At 41.7% G+C, this 19,624-nt stretch overlaps 2 protein-coding genes across 7 annotated transcripts in view; both read left to right on the top strand.

Moving 5' to 3' along the window:
• Positions 1–11,043, top strand: part of spata13 (spermatogenesis associated 13) — a 15,621-nt gene extending 4,578 nt beyond the window's left edge. For 3 of the 4 annotated variants that reach the window (XM_020600024.1, XM_020600023.1, XM_020600025.1), the window contains 12 exons: positions 2,102–3,616; positions 5,258–5,725; positions 5,931–6,075; positions 6,289–6,416; positions 6,658–6,837; positions 7,785–7,955; positions 8,409–8,588; positions 8,705–8,937; positions 9,519–9,648; positions 9,786–10,161; positions 10,276–10,350; positions 10,460–11,043. In XM_020600024.1, coding sequence (XP_020455680.1) covers positions 2,102–3,616; positions 5,258–5,725; positions 5,931–6,075; positions 6,289–6,416; positions 6,658–6,837; positions 7,785–7,955; positions 8,409–8,588; positions 8,705–8,937; positions 9,519–9,648; positions 9,786–10,161; positions 10,276–10,350; positions 10,460–10,635 — 3,777 coding nt within the window. In that variant the 3' untranslated portion in view covers positions 10,636–11,043. Of the gene's footprint in view, positions 1–148; positions 394–2,101; positions 3,617–5,257; positions 5,726–5,930; positions 6,076–6,288; positions 6,417–6,657; positions 6,838–7,784; positions 7,956–8,408; positions 8,589–8,704; positions 8,938–9,518; positions 9,649–9,785; positions 10,162–10,275; positions 10,351–10,459 lie in introns of all 4 variants that reach the window. The other variant, XM_020600026.1, reaches the window with a different exon arrangement.
• A 300-nt stretch (positions 11,044–11,343) lies between these two features.
• tmprss7 (transmembrane serine protease 7) overlaps positions 11,344–19,624 on the top strand; it is a 10,926-nt gene continuing 2,645 nt past the window's right edge. The window contains exons 1-16 of one of the 3 annotated variants that reach the window (XM_020599949.1): positions 11,344–11,449; positions 12,412–12,616; positions 13,373–13,503; positions 13,588–13,655; positions 13,753–13,943; positions 14,020–14,055; positions 14,135–14,363; positions 14,530–14,654; positions 14,955–15,067; positions 15,175–15,281; positions 15,417–15,553; positions 15,940–16,047; positions 16,236–16,343; positions 16,443–16,559; positions 18,181–18,376; positions 19,107–19,375. In XM_020599949.1, coding sequence (XP_020455605.1) covers positions 11,378–11,449; positions 12,412–12,616; positions 13,373–13,503; positions 13,588–13,655; positions 13,753–13,943; positions 14,020–14,055; positions 14,135–14,363; positions 14,530–14,654; positions 14,955–15,067; positions 15,175–15,281; positions 15,417–15,553; positions 15,940–16,047; positions 16,236–16,343; positions 16,443–16,559; positions 18,181–18,376; positions 19,107–19,375 — 2,212 coding nt within the window. In that variant the 5' untranslated portion in view covers positions 11,344–11,377. Of the gene's footprint in view, positions 11,450–12,152; positions 12,241–12,411; positions 12,617–13,372; positions 13,504–13,587; positions 13,656–13,749; positions 13,944–14,019; positions 14,056–14,134; positions 14,364–14,529; positions 14,655–14,954; positions 15,068–15,174; positions 15,282–15,416; positions 15,554–15,939; positions 16,048–16,235; positions 16,344–16,442; positions 16,560–18,180; positions 18,377–19,106; positions 19,376–19,624 lie in introns of those variants that run through there. The other 2 variants (XM_020599948.1, XM_020599950.1) reach the window with 2 other exon arrangements.

The following is a 19,624-nucleotide window of genomic DNA, read 5'->3' as shown; positions in this document are numbered from 1 at the left end:
GGAAAATAGATGAGAATAATAGAACCTGTCTATTTTCCCAGTTGCTGTTCAACTTTCTTGGCCGAGAGGAGAAAGTACAAGAAGACAATTCAGCATAGCTTTGAAAGCACTGCATTGTTTATGGGGGGTGTTTACTCTCTGTCAGCAGCGGTGCTTGGCAGCGGTAGCTCTGTGTTTACATGAGTGGATAGTGTGGTGGAGCAAGATGGTTGAAGTGACAGCAGATTCCACAGAGAATTTGACTGAGAAAGCCCATCTGCCGCTGAACTCGAATGGGAACGGGAGGCATTGGAGCGCTCCAGGATCCCTGCAACTCCCTGCATGTGAACATAGCACTCTGTGGAAGCAACATTGCCTTCAAAGCCTGAAAAATGCCTTTAAGACTGAAAGATGGTAATAAATCACAATATTTTTAATCTAATACCTTATAACAATATTTTGGGAATGTATGTGTTGTGAAAGGTAATTTTTCTGCAAGAAATTGAATACAGTCAACAGTAATGTGAGTCTGTATTATCCCACAAAAAATCTGACATGACAGCTGGTCTCACATCATGATATTATAATTACAAACGTATATCATCCTTATGACAAAGGCAGGAAGACTGGGTCATAGTCAGTAAACTGTTCTGGGAAAGTCCTCTGGAAAATGACCAGCTAGAAAAACTATAAAAACAGTAAACTGCTGTTTCAGAGGCATGATTTAAGTGTGGAACATTTTTGGATACATTGCAGAACGGACAATGAACTTTAAAGTAGCTGTCAATGTCAATATGGGATGATATATTTTGTAATTATTCAATGCTATATAGTCATTATTGTCAACATACTCTAGTCTCTATATTCCAGTGATTTATATTTAAAATTGTATTATCTTGTTTTGGAATAAGTTAGCCATTGTACGTCAGCTGCCATCTATAGAGGTGCTATGGTGCAGGGCTGTGTATTGGTAAGAATCTGGCAATACAATACATATACAAGGATTATGATTCTATGTTTTGCGATCTTGTAAACAAGGCAATATATTGTGATTTTTCAAAAAATTTAATTTTAGAAAAACTGTCATAAAATAAGCAACACACCACCATATGCATAAAATCTCCTGTAAAAAAGTAGACTTCATGCATTCAGAAAAGTGACATGAATCTGCATTTGTCACAGTGTAACATCCATCTACATAGCACTACTTGGCATGTGTACTATTAATTAAAAATCAATTGTGTGTTTTTGAGAATCAGTACAGTATCAATATCAGTGCTGTCACCTGTCATCACTCACTGTGACACTTGAATATAACGGAGCTGTTGTTAATCTTATTAGCAACATCTGTGACTTTCCTACTGTGGCAAGTGGAAATGTCTTCTGTGAAAAAGGAAGCAATCCTGTACAGACAGACAATGAGAGGTCTCTTTGTATTACAACAAAGGGTTGAACGGTGTCACTGGTTTGAGGGCTGTACAACCTTCCCCCTCCCCATCACCTCAGCATTGATGTAATCTGGAGAAAACTCTGCAATTTATTGCATTAATCACAATGGATTAGCGAGTTTCATTGCTTAATCACTTCAAAGGCTCAGCTGCGTTAGCCACTGCTCTGAATCAGGCACACACACACACACACAAAGCTGAACTTAGCACAGTACCATCCCAGCCTGGGCCTCACCTCCCCTTGGACACTGAAATACGGCACCAAGGACAAATGCATGTAGTGTTCTCAGTGAAAGATGCCTTGCTCCTCTGGACTCCTTACACACTTAAGGATATTTGTCTTTCTGTTTATCTGTTCCTCCCTAACTTCCCTTCATTCCTCCTCTTTTGCATACTAACAGGGAGGACACTGTACAATAGTTAACTCCCACACTCGTGTCCCCTTCAGCCCATGTTTTTTCAAGCTAATTCAACATTCATTCTACAACCTTCCCTGGAAAATGTGTCACAGTATTATTGTGAATGTATGTACTCAGTTTTTTAGAACACATGTCAAACTATTTATCTGAATTTGTCTGATCAGATGAATTTCTTTATAGTAACCTTTGACCATTAATTCTTCTATAATGTAGCATGCAAAGATCCCTAAAATGAATCTCTGATTTGTTTTGCAGACGGAACAAAACGACAGTATATCCTCCACAAGCACAGACTCTCCCCTTCGCCGCCGCAACACTAACTCTGACCCACTGGCCCGGAGCCGACCCCTCAGTGATATATACCCATTTCAGAGTCAATGTGAGAGAAACGTGGTCCCATATCTGCTGTCTGGATGTGGCACCCAGGTACAACCAGTGACTCTAGGTTCTGAGAGCAGACTGAATGGCATCAATGCCTCTGCCTGGTCCAACCCTATTATAGGTCAACCTGAAGGAAACCCTTACTCATCAAGAATAATGAAGCTTTTTTCTAACTCAAGAAAAGGTCCCGTCCCTGCTCACAGTGCTGTTGGCAACAGCAGCCACCAGTCCTTGTTGGGACTTTCAGGACTGGGTGTTGTGGGTTCCTTCAAAAAGCTCCGCTCCTCTGTACTACACAGCATTCAGAATAGAGGGCCGGCAAACCTCAATGGAGAGCATGTCCTTTCTCCAAATCAGGAAATGACTAATGGCACAGTTATGGTCAACACTGACTCTGGACCAGATGATACAACAGATCATAGTGTGACTAACAGAAGTTTTACTGGTCAGAAGTTGTCTCTGATGAGTCAGTTTGGCTCAGATGTTGAGGACTATGATGCTGAGGAAAATGATGGAGAGGGTCTCACCCGCAGCTCACGATTCTCCAGGAGTATCAGGAGAGCATATGGAGCAGGACGCATTTCTTTACTTGACATGGGCAATGGGATAAACACTGAAATCAACACATATGAATCCAGAGACAGTCAGAAACCAGGTCAGACATCCAAAATCAATGTCCAAACAGAGAGCATAAATGACAACACAAATGCGAGGGGGATGAGCAGACTGAGCAAAAGTTCAGAAAATCTTTCTATATTTAAGATACCTTTCAGGCACAAATCCCCATCCCTAAGTTCTCCTTTACCTCTGGAAGACTTCCAAAGGACTTCCACAACAAATGGGGCACTAAATGTCCAGAGAACCACCACTGCCTCCTCAGTGGACATCCAGGGCCATGCTGTTAACAGCAGGAAGAGCCCTTTGAAGACCAAGCCGCCAATGCTGAAGCTTGTTGGCAACATGACTGACCTAACTGTGCGACGTAGACCAAATTCAGCTCACAGCCCTACCTCTGCATCTCCCTTGTCACCCCAGAGCCGTCTCCATGATGACTACTCCCGCCGTGTGCCTTGCCTAAAAGCCAGTGAACGACGGCGCCGACCATCACCTGTCAAAGCCCGGATCACGCCTGTGGAACATACTCCTCTGATTCATAACCAACCTGAATGCAACATCAGCCCACAGCAGCTTCAGGCCTTTATCACACCAAGTTCTCTGGATCCCCCATATAAAACAGAGCAGACTTCACCTGGTGGGTCTGCTCTGTATGAACCAGAGGCCACAGAAAGCTGTTATAAATGGATGGCGGAGCCTGGTACATCTCCACTCAGCCAGCAAGAGCCTTTACAACAGCAGGACCAGACTGAGGTCAACTTGCTAACGACTGAGGTGAGGGAGTAAGTTGGTAAATCAGGTGCATAAAGATGACAGGAGCCTGATGTAAAATTTGTTTTTCTTGACACATACAATAAATGGTGTTTTATGAGTTAACAGTAGCAGTATTGTTCTACAAGTTCCAGCCTGTGTTTTGGCTTGGCAGATGTTTTACATACCACCATCAAGCTCGGTTGTTTTGTTTGTTTTCACGTCCTGCGGATGGATAAAATGCACAGTAGCTAAAATACAAAAAAGGAGCAAAATGTTTCACATTATCACATCCCAGAACCACCTTTTATTGTTAATATTCATGAGGTTACAGATTAGCTTTGCTTTAAGCTGCAAAGAGGAGGGAAGCACTGGGAGTAGGAGGAAGGGTTTGATCTCTGCCTTATCATTTTATACAGTGTAGTCATCAGGAGATGCCGGTCCTCCAATTTAATGGCCCATGTCTTAAGAAATCAAACATCAGTCCTTTCAGTCGTGATTTTATGGAAGTGATCTTTGAGTCTGGCATGATCTGACCCCACTTGAGATAGGTTCTCATGTCAGCGTGTTACCTGTCAGTATGGTGCTAAAAACAACTGAGCTTTAAAGTCTACATTACTGTCAAATCAAGGATGACAAGGGCAAAACGTTGCTTCACACTCCTTTTCCTGTCAGTTGTGTTGATGTCTCCTGTTCCTGCAGCGTCACATGCTGAAACCAGCTGTTCTGGGCTACCAAGCACACTGAAGGAGCAGGGTGAGTTAATGATTAGGCTTTGTTTATGATTAGTGGCCCTTGCGCAAAACTGCTCCGTAGTTCTGTTGCTGTGGAGGGTCAGCAGGTGTGAGTAAGTACAACACCCCCGCCTCGCTTCTGACTTTTTGCTCTAGATCAGCCCATAGCAGTGGATCAAAGTCCACTGCTATGGGCACTGGGCCCTGGGACATTTAGGAGCACCAACAGCTAGACCGACCCAAACACATTTCATTAAAACAATGTATTTATGTGACTAGGACTAGGATTTCACCTTGGAAGATGAACAGGAAAAATCAGATTTGTTCACTTTAGGAAACTGGGGAGCACAGGCCAGTTTGTTTGTGTTGCACAATGGTGTTGTTCCACTGCGTGTCTTCCCAGTGTATATGGTGTGTGTCGGATCCAGATCGAGAAAACCAGGAGGTAAGGCTTGGTATCACTGGCTGACTAACAGACCTAAACAGCAGCTTCTAAATGAGTAACCATTAGCCAATATTGACCATTGAGTGTACAATACCTGTTGCCATACATACAGAATGATAACATTTAATTGTCGGGTATTTGTGCAGTTTCTGTTGCAGTTCATGTTTGAATTTGATAAGCACAGGTGGTGATTGAGTTCAATATGTGGAGCCAGTCGCTGTATGAACTTGAGTACTTCTATGTGACAAGTTTCTCACAAGAATCCTGATAAAGTTCACTGAAATACTTTTGCACTGACTCTTGTGGTTCTGCCGACCAAGACTGTTGTTTCTAGTTGGACATTTATGACTTGCAGTACCAGTTTGCTCTGTTTCTGAATGACCGATGTTTTTCCCAGCAGACACTATATTCTGCATCTCTGCACATTGCAGGTTATCACAAAGGAGAACATCTCCACCCTTATTGAGTTCTGAACTTTTTCCCCAGGTGATATCGGAGCAAGAAAGGAGAGAAGTGCTTCTCGAAACAGAGGAAGTCTTTCTAACAGCCAGCAACAGCACACGTCCTGTCTCCCCAGTATGTCTCCTGGAATCATCTGTTTCGCCAACATCACCGACAGATGCAGCCAGAGCCTTCACAGAAACATCCTCTGCCAAACGCAGGCGAAGGAACGGGCACTCTAGACCTCGGCCTATCTCTGACTACGGGCAGCTCATTTCAGGGAAGCACTTCATTCCTGAGGAAGTAGCAGAACTGCCTAGTGAGGAAAGTACAGAAAGTGTGGCGTTACATACAGACTGCAGTGATATTAATGCATGTGGGCATGGAGGGAGCCCTGAGAACTGCGGCATGAATGGAGACATTCAGGGGAGAAGGCAGCGGCCCATCTCAGTGATAGGAGTTGTGGATGTGCTCTCTGCTGATGCTGAGGAAAAAGACCAGTGCTTTCCTTCTGTAAGCTTCTACAGTTGCAATTTAGACCCACTGTGTGAAAAATGTGTTGGCTCTAGGAGTATGAAAAAACTAATATTAAAACCAGAAAAAATACATTCAATGTTTTATGAAATACAAGCCACAAATAATGAATCAGGTATGTGGTGAAATTCAGAAAAAGTGAATTCTTTCTAAAGCTCAGGATGTTTCCTCTTGTCCTCTGCAGCATCTGTCACGGCCACCCATCCCCTCCCACCAGGTTCCCCCTTACAGAGCAGTATCTGCCAGGTTTCGCCCCTCTGCCTTATCCCAGAGCACCCCCATCGGACTGGACCGTGTTGGGCGGCGAAAGCTCCACAGAATGCTCAGCAGTAAGTACTGGGGTTGTTGTTGTGTGACTAGAGATCACAAATTTTAGCCTGTGGGAAAACTGGAGACTGGGAATGTCAGAATGTGTGTTGGAGAAAAATGTTGGTATAGGGCCAGGTGTGGGTGCCCCTCCATCTGTGGCTTGCTTTGTCTATTAAGCCTTGTTAGAAGGATTTCAGCTCCACATAGTTCTTTAACCTCTATATATGTTGCAGATGGTGTGTCTGAGTGCTCGACCGCACTTGATGACAGCGTGAGCGAGGAGGAGGAGAGCAGCTTCGAAGAGCTCACTGATGTCACACCCTACCTCCAGCCAGGGGTGGAGATGTCTGTGCTCAACGAGGTAAGGCTGAGGAGGGTAACTCACCTATCATGTTGCAACTCAATCTCACTCCAAGAATGTGTATTGAATTAATGATGCAACATTTATCTTGCCCTGTGAACAGCCACGGGAAAGTGTTTTCGTGCCTGTTTAAGATGTTTAACCACAGTTCAGGACAGCAAGTCTAAACATAATCTTGTATGTTGGACATGCACTCAGCCTGCATGTTATTGTATCTTTATCTTATCTGTGTGTTGCTCAGTGGATAAGCTCAGGCCACACGGTATATGCTGAGGCTCTCTGGGACCACGTGACCATGGAGGAGCAGGAGCTGGCCTTCAAGGCTGGAGATGTTATCCGTGTCCTGGAGGCTTCACATAAGGACTGGTGGTGGGGCAGGGGGGCAGACAGGGAGGCCTGGTTCCCCTCCAGCTTTGTGAGGGTAAGTAGACCTCCTGATCTGTGTGTCTGACACATGTTTGCTCTCCTAGCAGCACAGAAGAGACTCACAAACAGACTTGGCTCCAAACAACCATCTTAACAGTGTGTGTGGAAGGGTTCAACTGGTTTCTGTGGTTGATTGATTGGTTTACTCTTAAATAGCTGTAGGCTCCAGTAACCAAGATCTAACATGATTCCGTTTGTGATCATCAGTGTAAAGAAGGCGATCTCACATTTAAATACCGGTAGCCTATTTTGCAGCCAGGATTCATCCTCAGCTCAGAATAAAAGCAATGCAGGCCATTTATCCATCTTCATAACACTGTGGCTCTGTGGACATGATGACAACTGTCAGGTTATCAGTCGGTCCCCCCACACTGAAATATCAGCGATGAGTGTAAATAGTAATAATAATAGACAAGAAAACATGGAGCTTTAGCCACATGTGACACTGACCTATGAATTACTATTTCTTGTGTTGTTGTTGTTGGTCATACTTTGACCATTCCTTTAATAATGCAGTGAGACTCTCATAATAATTCCTGCAATAATAATACATCTTTAGCCTTTCCTTAATATTTGGAAATTATATTTAGTGTTAACAGCTTCTTAGTCTGTTCACACTATGTGTTCATATTTCTGATGTTTCTCTCAGCAAAATAAGTAATATTTTTATGTCACTATAACTAAATATACTCTCAGATATGTCACTTCTTCTCCTGGTATACTAAGTACTTAATTCATGGTGATGTTGCTTCTAATTAACAATAGTTCTCCCTTTATTGTGTTCATTTTGCTTATAAGCCAGAAATTTTATTTAAGTTCATGAAATCACATATATTTGTCAAGCATCCTGTTCTTTTTTATTTGTTTGATAGTGTGGCGCCTGGAACGAAGAAATTATTGGGTAAAGAAGGTGCCGTTGTGTTTGCGGTGGATGTGTTTCAGGTGCGAGTGAACCAAGAGGACTCCGGTGCGGAGAGTGTAGCCGACCAGGAAGAGCCAGCTCCCAGGGACACACATGGCGCTCAGCACAGGGAGCAGATGAGAACTAACGTGGTTCAGGAAATCATGAATACTGAACGCATCTACATTAAGCACCTAAAAGACATCTGTGAGGTACGAGCCTCAGCTGTATCACAGCATTTCTGCAGGGAAACTTTTGCAGCCAAAAGACATTAAAGATTTGAGCTGCTGCAGTCATCTCGCTCTAATATGGTTATAAATCACAGCTCTGCTAAATTAAGCTGTTTTGTATTGTAAGTACTGTCAACAGTCTACTAAAATATAATAAACTACAGTTTTATTTTAGCAATGACATGGAAAACATTTCCTGAACTGTCCAAGTCCACTGTCTAGCACCCCCTGTTGGCCAATGTTTAAACTGTTTTAATATACACTGCTCAAAAAAATAAAGGGAACACAAGGGAAAATAAGACATTCAACTATGTAATGAACAAGGTATTTAATAAGAATATTTCATTCATTCAGATCTAGGATGTCTTATGTTGTGTTCCCTTTATTTTTTTTGAGCAGTATATTTTGTCACTACTGATGTTGTGTACCTTTTAGGGTTACTTCCGCCAGTGCCGTAAACATCCTGACATGTTCACTGAGCTGCAGCTGAAGACCATCTTCAGCAACATTGAAGACATCTACAGGTTTCAGAGGCAGTTTCTCAAAGACCTGGAGAAGCAGTACAACAAAGACCAACCACACCTCAGTGAAATAGGCTCTTGCTTTCTCTTGCAGGTATTGGCTACATAATTTTCAGCAATATGCTCAGTATTCCCTGACTAAGTAACTCATTTATTTACAAAATTCTGTGTCACTGGTTTGCTGGCTCCAATTAGTTTTTGTTTTCCTAGGGGGAGGGCTTCTCTGTCTACTCAGAGTACTGTAACACTCATCCGGCAGCCTGTGCCGAGCTACAGCGCCTCATGAAGGTGAGCAGATATAAACATTTCTTTGAGGCCTGCCGACTCCTCCAGCAGATGATCGACATCTCCATCGCTGGTTTCCTACTCACACCTGTCCAGAAGATCTGTAAATACCCCCTGCAGCTGGGAGAATTGCTCAAGTACACCCCTAAGAACCACAGGTGCTCTTCTGGAAATTCATCACTTTACTTGTTATGCTACTCTTACAGCATTTACAACACTTTTATATTAGTATTTACACTAAGTTACTAAGTGATGGTGCTCTCTTTTCATACTTGCACCAGAGTTAAAAAAAATCTTTTCATCCACTTCATGTTATCACATATTAAATAGTTTACAGAATATAGATCATAAGGCATATAGTGTGCATCAGTGTGGATACTGTTGGTCCCTATAGGACCCAATGATGCCTGTTGCCATGGATGCATTCACATCCTGTTAATCAGATACCTCTGTCTCTGTATCATAATTTTAGATTGGCTGCATAATAAAAACTATAAGCAAATAGGGGCAATAATATTTAACCTAGCACCAGCTTCTCTAAAATAATTCAGTAACCATCAATGGTCTTTTCATGTATTAATTTATTTGGAGTTATATGAATCTGCAATAAATAAACCACCGGGACCACCATATTACTTAGTTTTTCATTGTTGAGGTCGAAGTAGTGTGTTACTGTAAATGGAACAGTATTTTCCGTTTCATTGAGAGGACCCTTTGTTTTTTTGCCAATTTGTTGCAGTGACTACAGCGCAGTGAGCAAAGCACACGAGGCTATGAAGAATGTGGCCAGTCTGATAAATGAGAGGAAAAGGAGACTGGAGAGTGTTGACACTATTGCTCACTGGCAGGTTGCAATTCTGCACTGGGAGGTGATGATGAATATTGAATGTTAAATGAATTTTTATTTTGCTTATTATTTACATGTAGGTTGTACGTTGTGTCCATCTTATTTAAAACCACTGATTTATTTTATACGACTCTGTGCGTCTTGGCAAACATGTTGCAGGGACCCGATGTGCTGGAGCGCAGCTCGGAGCTGATCCACTCCGGTGAACTGACTCGAATCGTCCGACAAAGCAAAATTCAGCAGCGCAGCTTCTTCTTGTTTGACCACCAGCTGGTCTTCTGCAAAAAAGATGTCCTGCGCAGAGACCTACTCCATTATCGTGGACAACTGGACATGGACCAGACGGAGGTGGTGGACGTGCCCGATGGTCGGGACCCAGACCTGGGTCTGACCCTGAGGAATGCTCTGCGTCTGCGCCACGCATCCACTCTGGAGTTTGTGTGTGTGCTGTGCTGCAGGAAGGCCCAGGACAAGCAGAGGTGGTTAGAGGCCTTTGCAAAGGAGAGGCACAGAGTCAAGGAAGACCAAGAGATAGGTGAGTTGAACCGGATTCCTTTCACCGGTGATATAAAACAGCTGCTGTGAGTAGATTGTTAGATGGGTGTGACTGGAAATATTTTGACCTGGAGGTGTGTTTGTTTCTTTGCAGGAATGGAGATCAGTGAAGAGCAAAGAAAACAGGCCATTGCTAACGCTAGAAGAAGCAAACAGGGGAAGAGCAAAAGTAAGGAAAGCATTTGTCTTAAAGCTTTTAAGGTGCTCTTTATTTTTAATTTCAATTGTCTCATTTAAAATTTTGATTTTTATTTCCCCCTGCCTTGTTCACCATTCAGCCATTGGTTACTCCGGTTCTGTCCCACCCCACCCCCAAAACCTTCACCCACTTCACCAGCGTCACATCACCATTCCGACCAGTGTGCCTCAGCAGCAGGTCTTTTCGCTGGCCGAGCCTCCAAAACGAAAGCACCTGTTGTACAGCATCACCCGCAGTGCCTTTTTCAAGAAATGAGGCTTTGCTCCATCACCTCTATTTTCCTCTGTGCATCATCAGAGCACATCCAGTCTGTCCTGAAGACTCAAAGAACACTTTATTTTTTCCTGTATTTTCCAGTCTGTGAATATATTATCAAGTTTTGTTTTTGTGCATCATGTCTTTATGTGTTTATTTTTATTGCATGTCAAAGTTTGGTGCCAATATTTCAGAAGGGGAATGACAAAAATGTTAAAATTTTGACTTTGCCCATTTTGTTTGTGTCTTGAAGATGCTGCTCATGAAACTCGACCCCTTTGTCTTAATAATTCCAACAGAAAGATTTTTTTAAATTTTAATAATGACTGTTTATTCAGCTTTTAAGTTTGTTAAAAGTAAACATAAATTACTTGCCTCATTCAGCTACCATGTTAACATTGTAAATAAAGATCTTGTTCAAATATGCAACATGAAAGTTTTTTCACTTTAAAGTAACTTTGCAGTTGGCAGCTAGCAAATATACTGTTGTTTGTGGCTGTTAGTTAATGAATGAATCATTAGTCATGAGGTACGTTGCCATCAGTGAGCTCTTTTTCTCCACTACTCACCTGTGCTGAAGGATCTGGTTTCACACACCTGTCGGCTGTGAGGCTCTACACCGTTTTTGTCTACTGCAGTTTTTACAATGTAACGCAGTTTTTGTTCTGAAGGAAAAGAGGATGGATCTTAAAAACCAGAAGTCAGGAATTAGATGATAGAGGCTTGAAGGGATGCCTATGTCATGGGCACAGAGCACGAGGAGAACAAGCAGCCCAGTGGAGATGATGGTGCAGCTCAACAGGATGTTGCCAGTGTAAGTAAAATATTTTCAACAAGGTGGGTGAGTAGAATTGTCTTTTGAACCAATAAATTGGCTTCTGAATAGGAATGTGGCCTTTAAGGAAGGTTGCACCAAGAGGATGTTAAAGAAATCAGCTCTTGATCTGTTACAGCATGTTGCTTGATTAAATACATGTAAAATATTTTAAAATGCTTTGAATATATTTTTTCCTGAGGGAATCTATAGTGTGCTAACTGGCGATGGATCAAGTGCCACTTGCACAGTATGGGATGACACTCAATGAATTATATATGTGCAATGGAGAACTCAACGAGCGCCAAGAGTTACATCTGATGGAGTTAGTGTTGCTTTCAGGCATCCTACATCACAAGCTGAAGTGACCAGTGATACAGGATCATTACCAGCAGGCACACTTTGTCATTGTTGGCAGATCAACTGTTAAATGTGACAGTTTACGCCATGTGATACTCTTCCAGTGCATCAGTGACATTCTAACCAAACCTTTCCTTAACCTTCTATCTATACATGTTATGGGTTGTGGATCTCGCTTCCTCTTTTTTTGATGGGTTTTCTCCAGATTCCCTGTCTCTCCCTGCTTGTCACGTCTCTACCAGTGTAGTCACCCATCATTGCATCCACCTGCTGCTCATTATCTCTCGGTTCAGTCTCCTACATATGTTTCCGTTTGCTTCTTGCTGGTTCGTAGTCAGTTCACTGATGCTTCTGTGTTCAACTCCTGGTGTGTCTGCACATTGGGTCCACTCATAAGTGCTTCCTGACAGTGCATTTGCAAATGATTAGCAGTATGTACTTCAGTGCAAACTACCCAAGCTTCATTTCAACATCTTTAAACACATCCCTATAGGAGTCTGGACTACTGAAGCAACTACTTGAAAGAGCAAATGAAATGTACTGCTGCTGTGATGGCACTTTGCATTATATGAGTATGAATGTGTCCATCTCCCTGGCTGCAGATTGCAGATGTGTCTGTGGAGGTGTCCACAGTGGACCACACGCTGCAGAAGCTGCGCAGGATGTACAGAAAGACCAGACGTAAGCCCAAGGGTCTCAAGAGGCTGTGGGCTTATCTGTTGAACGTCCCGCACATTTCTCTCATCATCACAGCAGTGGTGTCTGTGCTGATGGTGATGGTGTGGTCACTGCTGTGGGTCTTCATATGTAAGTGAAAGCCTTCTTTTACTTAGCAGTGAATGGTTGCAATAGGCTACAATGTTCTTTACTAGCTTCTGTATTATGTGTCAGTTCATTTTTTTATAACATGTGCATTTGATTTCATTAACTGCTTATTATTAAAGTTGCATACACAGCTCTGTTTTAGATCACTGTATGTTATCCACTGGTGGAAGAAGTACTCAGATTGTTCACTTAAGTAAACGTAGCAATACTACAGTGTAAAAATATAATGTTAAGTAGAATTTTGAATGCAGAAATTTAACTTAGTAAAAATATTAGCATCAGAACTAAAAGTACTCTGCTAAATAGCACATTACGCATGGATGTATGTCATATTATTGGGCTATAATGGTTGGCATGTTGTTGTGTGCATCACATTTAATGTTGTAGCCAGTAAAGGTAGAGCTGTTAACTATCTTATATGCTTATAATTTGAAGTACTTTACATACTGCTGGGTGGCTTGTGAATAAGTTTTTATGATTATACTGTTTTGTTTTATTCATCTCATTCTGAAAAGTAACTAGTAACTAAAGTTATCAAATGAATGTAAGTAAAACAGTACTATATTTTTCTCTAAAATATAGTTAAGTATAAAGTAGCAGAAAGTGAAAATACTCTAGTAAAGTAAGGGTACTTAGTTACTTTCCAATGCTAACATCTCGTTGTTCTTTGGTAGTTTATATTTACATTACTCTGAAAAGACACCACAGTAGTGCGCAGGTCTTACTTTATTTTCTTAGTTCGCAGGGAAAGCAACAGTGGAGCGTATTTTGCTGGGATGTTCCGTCTTGCCAACATTGAGTTTATCCCCGAGTACCGCCAGGCAGAATCCCGTGAGTTTGTTTCCATGGCAAGCAAAGTACAAAATGCGGTATGTATCAGTGCAACCCTGCCATTGATGCGATGGTTGTTGCTATCTAAGGGAGTCTTACTGTTAATCAGTTGTGTCTCATAGGTGAGCAATGTGTACAAGATGTCAGCTGTAGCCAGACTCTACAAGGAAGCTGTCATTTCAGACCTCAGGTACAGTGGACCGTTTTGTCATCATAAAATTCCAGTTTTAAGCATCAATGTTTGACTGCTTTTAAATGTTTAATGCCAGCTGTTTTTCCCCCAGTAGCAACAATAAGGGAGGGGTGTTGGTGCATTTCTGGATGGTGTTTGTGGTTCCTCCACTAAAGAGCCCAGAAGTGTGTGAGGACTGTGTAGGAGCAATTTTCAGAGACTCAATTCTCACCAGCCTCAAGAACAGGTCCTCTGTAGGATACCTGCTGGATCTTCCAGTTGATATAGACTCCATCGTCATCAATGGTATGTCTGTGTGTCTGCATTTGTATCCTAAGTATGTTTTATCAGTGCAGAGACTGATTAACGTGTCCTCCTGCAGCTGTTCAGCGCTCAGATTACACATCAAACGTAGAAGGTAGGTGAAAACCCTTCAAGTTGATAAAGGTTCTACTGTGTTACACTGTATTTCCATGAGGGTTTTTCTCTCCTTCCAGGCTCACAGTGTGTGGATAATATGTATGCCAACCTTCATGGGGCAAGGGTCCCTTTAAATGTGTTCTCATCTTGGGGTGGTGTGAGTTGCCATGTAAAGCTCACTGCTGTTCCTGGCTCTCTGATCCGTCTGACCATCGCCTCGTTCCTCATTGAGCCCAGCGACTGCGTGGATGATGCCTTGATTGTGTATGACGCTCTGCTGCCCATGAGAGGGCGCATTCTGCACAGGTGAGTCTCAGTTTGATTCACTTCCCTTGTATCTTTGTGATTAAAAGAAACTCTTGTCAACAAAAATATATGCTGCATATTACAAGTGCCAGAAATATCATTTGTCAAACTCATCTTAGACATAAAATGTACATATACTGACACACAGTGTATCTCTGTGCTGCAGCCTGTGTGAGCCTGTGTCCAGTGTCTTCTCCCTTGTCTCTACTTCCAATGTCATGTTGCTGTCCTTCAGAATGACTAATGACAACAAGAGATTCAGAGGACACTTTGAGGCTATTGCTGATGAAAGTATGACACATTTACTTGGTTATTTTATATGTATGTAGCTCTCAACCTTCTTAGCTTATGTCTATGTAGAATCCAACAATATCTACGCATGACCCTTGTCACAGATTTAATGTCTACGAGTTGTGAACAGTTGGATCAAAGTGATTAGTTCCTTCTCAGATATTTTAAAATATTTTTTTAGAAGTCTATTGTGACCGTCAGACTTGCAGCCCCTTCTCACTGTCCCAACCCTCAGTTTCAGGAATACTCAGTCCTGTGTAGGGTACAAATACATTCCTTAACTGTTTCTCTCTCTGTCAGTATGTATGTCTCAAATTGAGACCCCATTAATCCCTGACATCACACACCAGATCTACAGCCCTTTTCACCCAAGCCTGTTGCCCCCTCAGTGCTCCTGCACCTGGAAGTTTGAGGTACAGCACTTACACATACATGACTTGTAAATCTGTGAGCAAGTTTTTCTTAACCTGTGACTTAAAACTGCTTTTATTGACTGCATTCTATTTCTATTTCATTCTAGACGCCTAACAGTGCTTTAGGTGTTGCTCTCCAGTTTCAGAACTATGTTCTGAAACCAAAGGACATTAAGGGTTGCGACCAGGGCTGGTGGAAGATCAATGAAATTGTGTGTGTACAGCTACTTACAACCAGGCTACATTTATACATATCTAGAACAGGAAATAATTTCTCCATAAGTTAAAAGAAATCCTACATCCTACAGTGACATTCTCTGTTTTGCTAATGGTTGCTTTCCTCCCATAGTTTCTGTGGAAACTACGTGGGATATCACACGGTGTTTCGGATTGCTGACCACAGCCCAGAAGTTGACTTTCGTTGCAGCTCACATAACTCTGTTCAGCCGTTTCAGGCATCTTACAGCAGCTACAATATCAGCCAACGTAAGCAATGCAGAACCAGAGCATGACTCACTATAACGGCCAGGATGCGGTGTAGGATATGACTGGTGATAGGTGTTTGATTGGGCTTTATTGCGGATGTGAGTTAATGACTTTGTTTTGAAGCGGGATCTACAGAGAGGAAGCACTGGAAAAGTTGGCCTATTTCAGAGAAGATGGAAAATAATTACATGTAGCTAGGTTTGTTACTGTAGATTTTGTCTTTTACTGCACAGGATACTCCACAGCATTACAACAATTTATCTAGTTTTACAGCTTTAGTTCTTGTGATGCCTGTTAGTAATTAGAGTAAAAACAAAGCAGGAAAATGATCTTTTCTTTAAGCACTTCTTCTGATTTAGTTATATTTCTCTTCCTGCTTCTCCCAGCCTGTCCAGACAGCCACTTCCTGTGCTCTACAGGACTGTGTGTGGAGAAGAGTCGACGCTGTGATGGCCTGGATGACTGCCAAGATGAGAGTGATGAGCTCTTTTGCTGTAAATTTTCATCCATGTTACACTGTAATGGTTGTTTATATTTAGCTGTCATTTTTACACTTTGATTACCCATTCCTTTTTGAAATGGTTCTGTGAGATACTCGCAACACATTTCACTGTAGCAAAGCATTTCATTATATTTGCCTGAGGAATCAGTCATGTATTGAAAATGGCGCATATTTGCACAGCGATGCCCACAATGAACTGTGGTGGCAACAGGCCTGTGCATCCTCTGTTTGTCTGCAATGGAGAGAGAGACTGCACTGATGGAACAGATGAGAGCAACTGCACTCAGGGTATTAATTTTGAAAGTTCTTTCAGTGCTCTATGGTTGCCCTTTCTCTCTTTAACCACTAACAGTCGCAATAACGCTCTGTTTTTTTTTTTTTCCCCAGAAACAATCTGCTCTGCAATCAGATATCAGTGCAGCAGCGGGTCCTGCATCCTGAAGAAGAATGCAAAGTGTGATGGGGTTCATGACTGTAAGGACAACAGTGATGAGGTGAACTGTGGTGAGTGTTCTGCATTTTCCTGTTCTCTCAATGTTACAGTGGGGAGAAAAAAAAATCCCTTGCAAAATGGCAGCTTTTCCAGTGAAGACTGACGCTAACAGCAATATGTTGCAAAACCTGTTTGCATTTCTCAGTAACGTTACCAGTCCACCCCAACAACTGGGGTTCATTCATTTTGAAGAATGCAGTTTTTGACAGCTCTAAATTCTAGTCAAATTTCCTTAATACTTTAACAACTTTACACACTTGTACATCCTCTTCCAACCTGAAATATATTAAATTATAGATGCTTTTCTTTCTCCTCTTATTATCTTAATCTTCTATAATTGCTAACACTCCCTGTCCAAAGTATGCCCTCAGGTTGGTGTTCTCTCACAAATGAAAGCCCCTAAACTACATATCAACTCAACCTAAACCATGAAAATCCATCTGTCCCACCTGAGTTATTTGCTCTTAATCAAGCCACTGATACCTAGGCATTATACTGTCCCTACACTGCCAGTTCTCTGCCAAAACCTTGTCATGGTTTCATGAGAAAACATGGGCACTCAGCTCCAAACCTACTGACCTGCATCACAGAAGTGACCTTGCTGTAATAGCTCACTGTGTTTGCTGTTACTCTATCATGATGGGGTCTCAAGGTGATGGGAACAGGCCTGTCTTTGATCACTCACTGTTAACTGGCATACAGGCACATTTGTGTGTGCATACACACGTACACATACATATGAAAGCTATAACTCTTAAGACGCCAGCAAACCTGTCTGTCATGGTGATTACTCAGATGGTAATTGGAGGTGTACAAGACACGCTCACACTCACATGTGACTCACTCCTGAACAGATTTTAAACTGCACATAGTAGTAATAATAGTAGTATTAACATATTATTTCTCACACTGGGGTACGCTTTGTCATTAGAGGTGATAATGTTGAAGTTTAACTACAGTGTGACAGTATATAATATACTGCACATACTTCCATATATACTGTACAGTTTCAGAGCCAGCAGTGGCCCTTTGGTACATTCACACACATAAACTGTATGCCCCTTTACATTAAATATCCCAAAATATGATCAGTATCAGTGGTGAAAGAAGTACTCAGATCTTTTACTTCAGTAAATGTAGCAATACAACAGTGTAAAAAAATACTTGGTTACAGGTAGAAGTTTTGCATTTGAAATGTTACGCAAGTAAATGTACAAGTACCAAAAGTAAAAATACTCATTATGTAGAATGGCACCATTCACATTCATGTATGTCATATATCAGATTATAATTATTGTGTACATCACTTTTAATGTTGCAGCTGGTAAAGGCGCTAATGTTAACTACCTTTCCACTGAGGATCAATTAAATCTTATCATTATATTATATTTTGTTTTCTTAATCTCATTCTGAAGTGTAACTAGTAGCTAAAGTTTTTGAATAAATGTAGTATAAACTACAATATTCTCTAAAATGTTGTGGAATCGAAGTATGAAATAGAAGAAAATGGCAATACTCAAGAAAAGTTAGATACCTCAAAACTGTACTTAAGTACTGTACTTGAGTAAATCTATTTAGTTACTTTCCACCTTTGATCAGTATAACCTGGAAATCGATCACTGTCCTACCCAGCTTGTGGTCGTCCCTCTCCAGTGAAGAAGGTGGGCTCATTCACAGGCCCTGAACGCATCGTGGGTGGAGTTAACTCTGTGGAAGGGGAGTGGCCATGGCAGGTCAGCCTTCACTTCTCTGGTAGCCTGTATTGTGGTGCTTCTGTCCTCTCCTCTGATTGGCTCATCTCAGCTGCGCACTGCTTCAGCAAGGAAAGGTCAGTGACCCTTACAGATTTAATATGAAATGCCTGTGGTGGCAGCAGGCCTACAGTAATTGAAAATGCAGTGGTTCCCAGTGTTTTGGCTCAGTACCTACCTGCATCTGTCCTAGATTTTGCCTTTATGTGGACAAGTTGTGAGCATTGTTGTTCTTTCTTTTTTATGTTGTATCATTCGTTATGAACTTTTGAGACCTAAAGATGTATAAGTGTGCAGTGTTTTAGAAGAAAAAAATAAATAAAAATGAGAAAAAATTGCCTATTTCTGCGTGACAAATATTTACTACTTGCTAGTCTTGTGACCTCCTCAGATTTATCTAGTGGATGTAGAGCTTATAACATATGTACATATGTACCTCACATATGTTTATACATGAAGCTTAATATAAAAATCACCAACAGTGTCTTTCATTATCTGGTAATTTATTACATTAACGGTTTGTATCACATTTCAGCCCATTTGAAGGGTCTTTTCATTTTATCTGGCAATTATTATCTTATTAGGAATTACAGATGAAAATGAGCTGGATCTCTTGCAGTAAATGCACTATTCCTTTAAAAAAATTAAAAAGAAGGCTTAGAGGCTTCTGGTTCATTGTATGGATGTTGTGAACAAACCTGTTGCTTACTGTACATATAATTTTGTCTATTACCAATGTTTAATAGGTACAGTTTGATTAACCAGTGTGCCTTTTTGTCTTTGACCCCTGACCTTTTGTCTCTGTAGGTTGTCTGATCCACGCTACTGGAGCGCTCACCTTGGCATGCTAACGCAGGGCGGTGCCAAACATGTGGCCGAGATCCAGCGGATTGTGGTGCACGAGTATTATAACACGTACACGTTTGATTATGACATTGCCCTGCTGCAGCTGAAGAGGCCCTGGCCTTCCTCCCTCAGCCCAATGGTCCAGCCTGTGTGCATTCCATCTTCCTCCCACACTGTTACCAACAACCACCGCTGCTGGGTCACTGGGTGGGGTTACCGCTCTGAGGAGGGCAAGTAATACCTCGGACAGAACTCACTGAGTTTTATATTTAACATAACTAGAATATATTTTAACTTACAGGGCTAGTTTACTTGCAGTGACCCAAAAAAAATTAAATTAAACTAAATATTAAACTGAGATATTTATAGGAGACAACCGCACATTTTAATGAAATGTCTATTCCAACTTCCTTCAAACTTTTGTTGCTGAGCCAAACCTTATGGCAGTCAAAACAAGATTAGTGAGAGTGGGAATTTCC

The sequence above is a fragment of the Monopterus albus genome, unplaced genomic scaffold (genome assembly GCF_001952655.1).
Source record: "Monopterus albus unplaced genomic scaffold, M_albus_1.0 scaffold44.1, whole genome shotgun sequence".
Lineage (NCBI taxonomy): Eukaryota > Metazoa > Chordata > Actinopteri > Synbranchiformes > Synbranchidae > Monopterus > Monopterus albus.
Note: the sequence above shows the minus strand (reverse complement) of the source record. Positions and strands in the feature narration are given on the sequence as shown.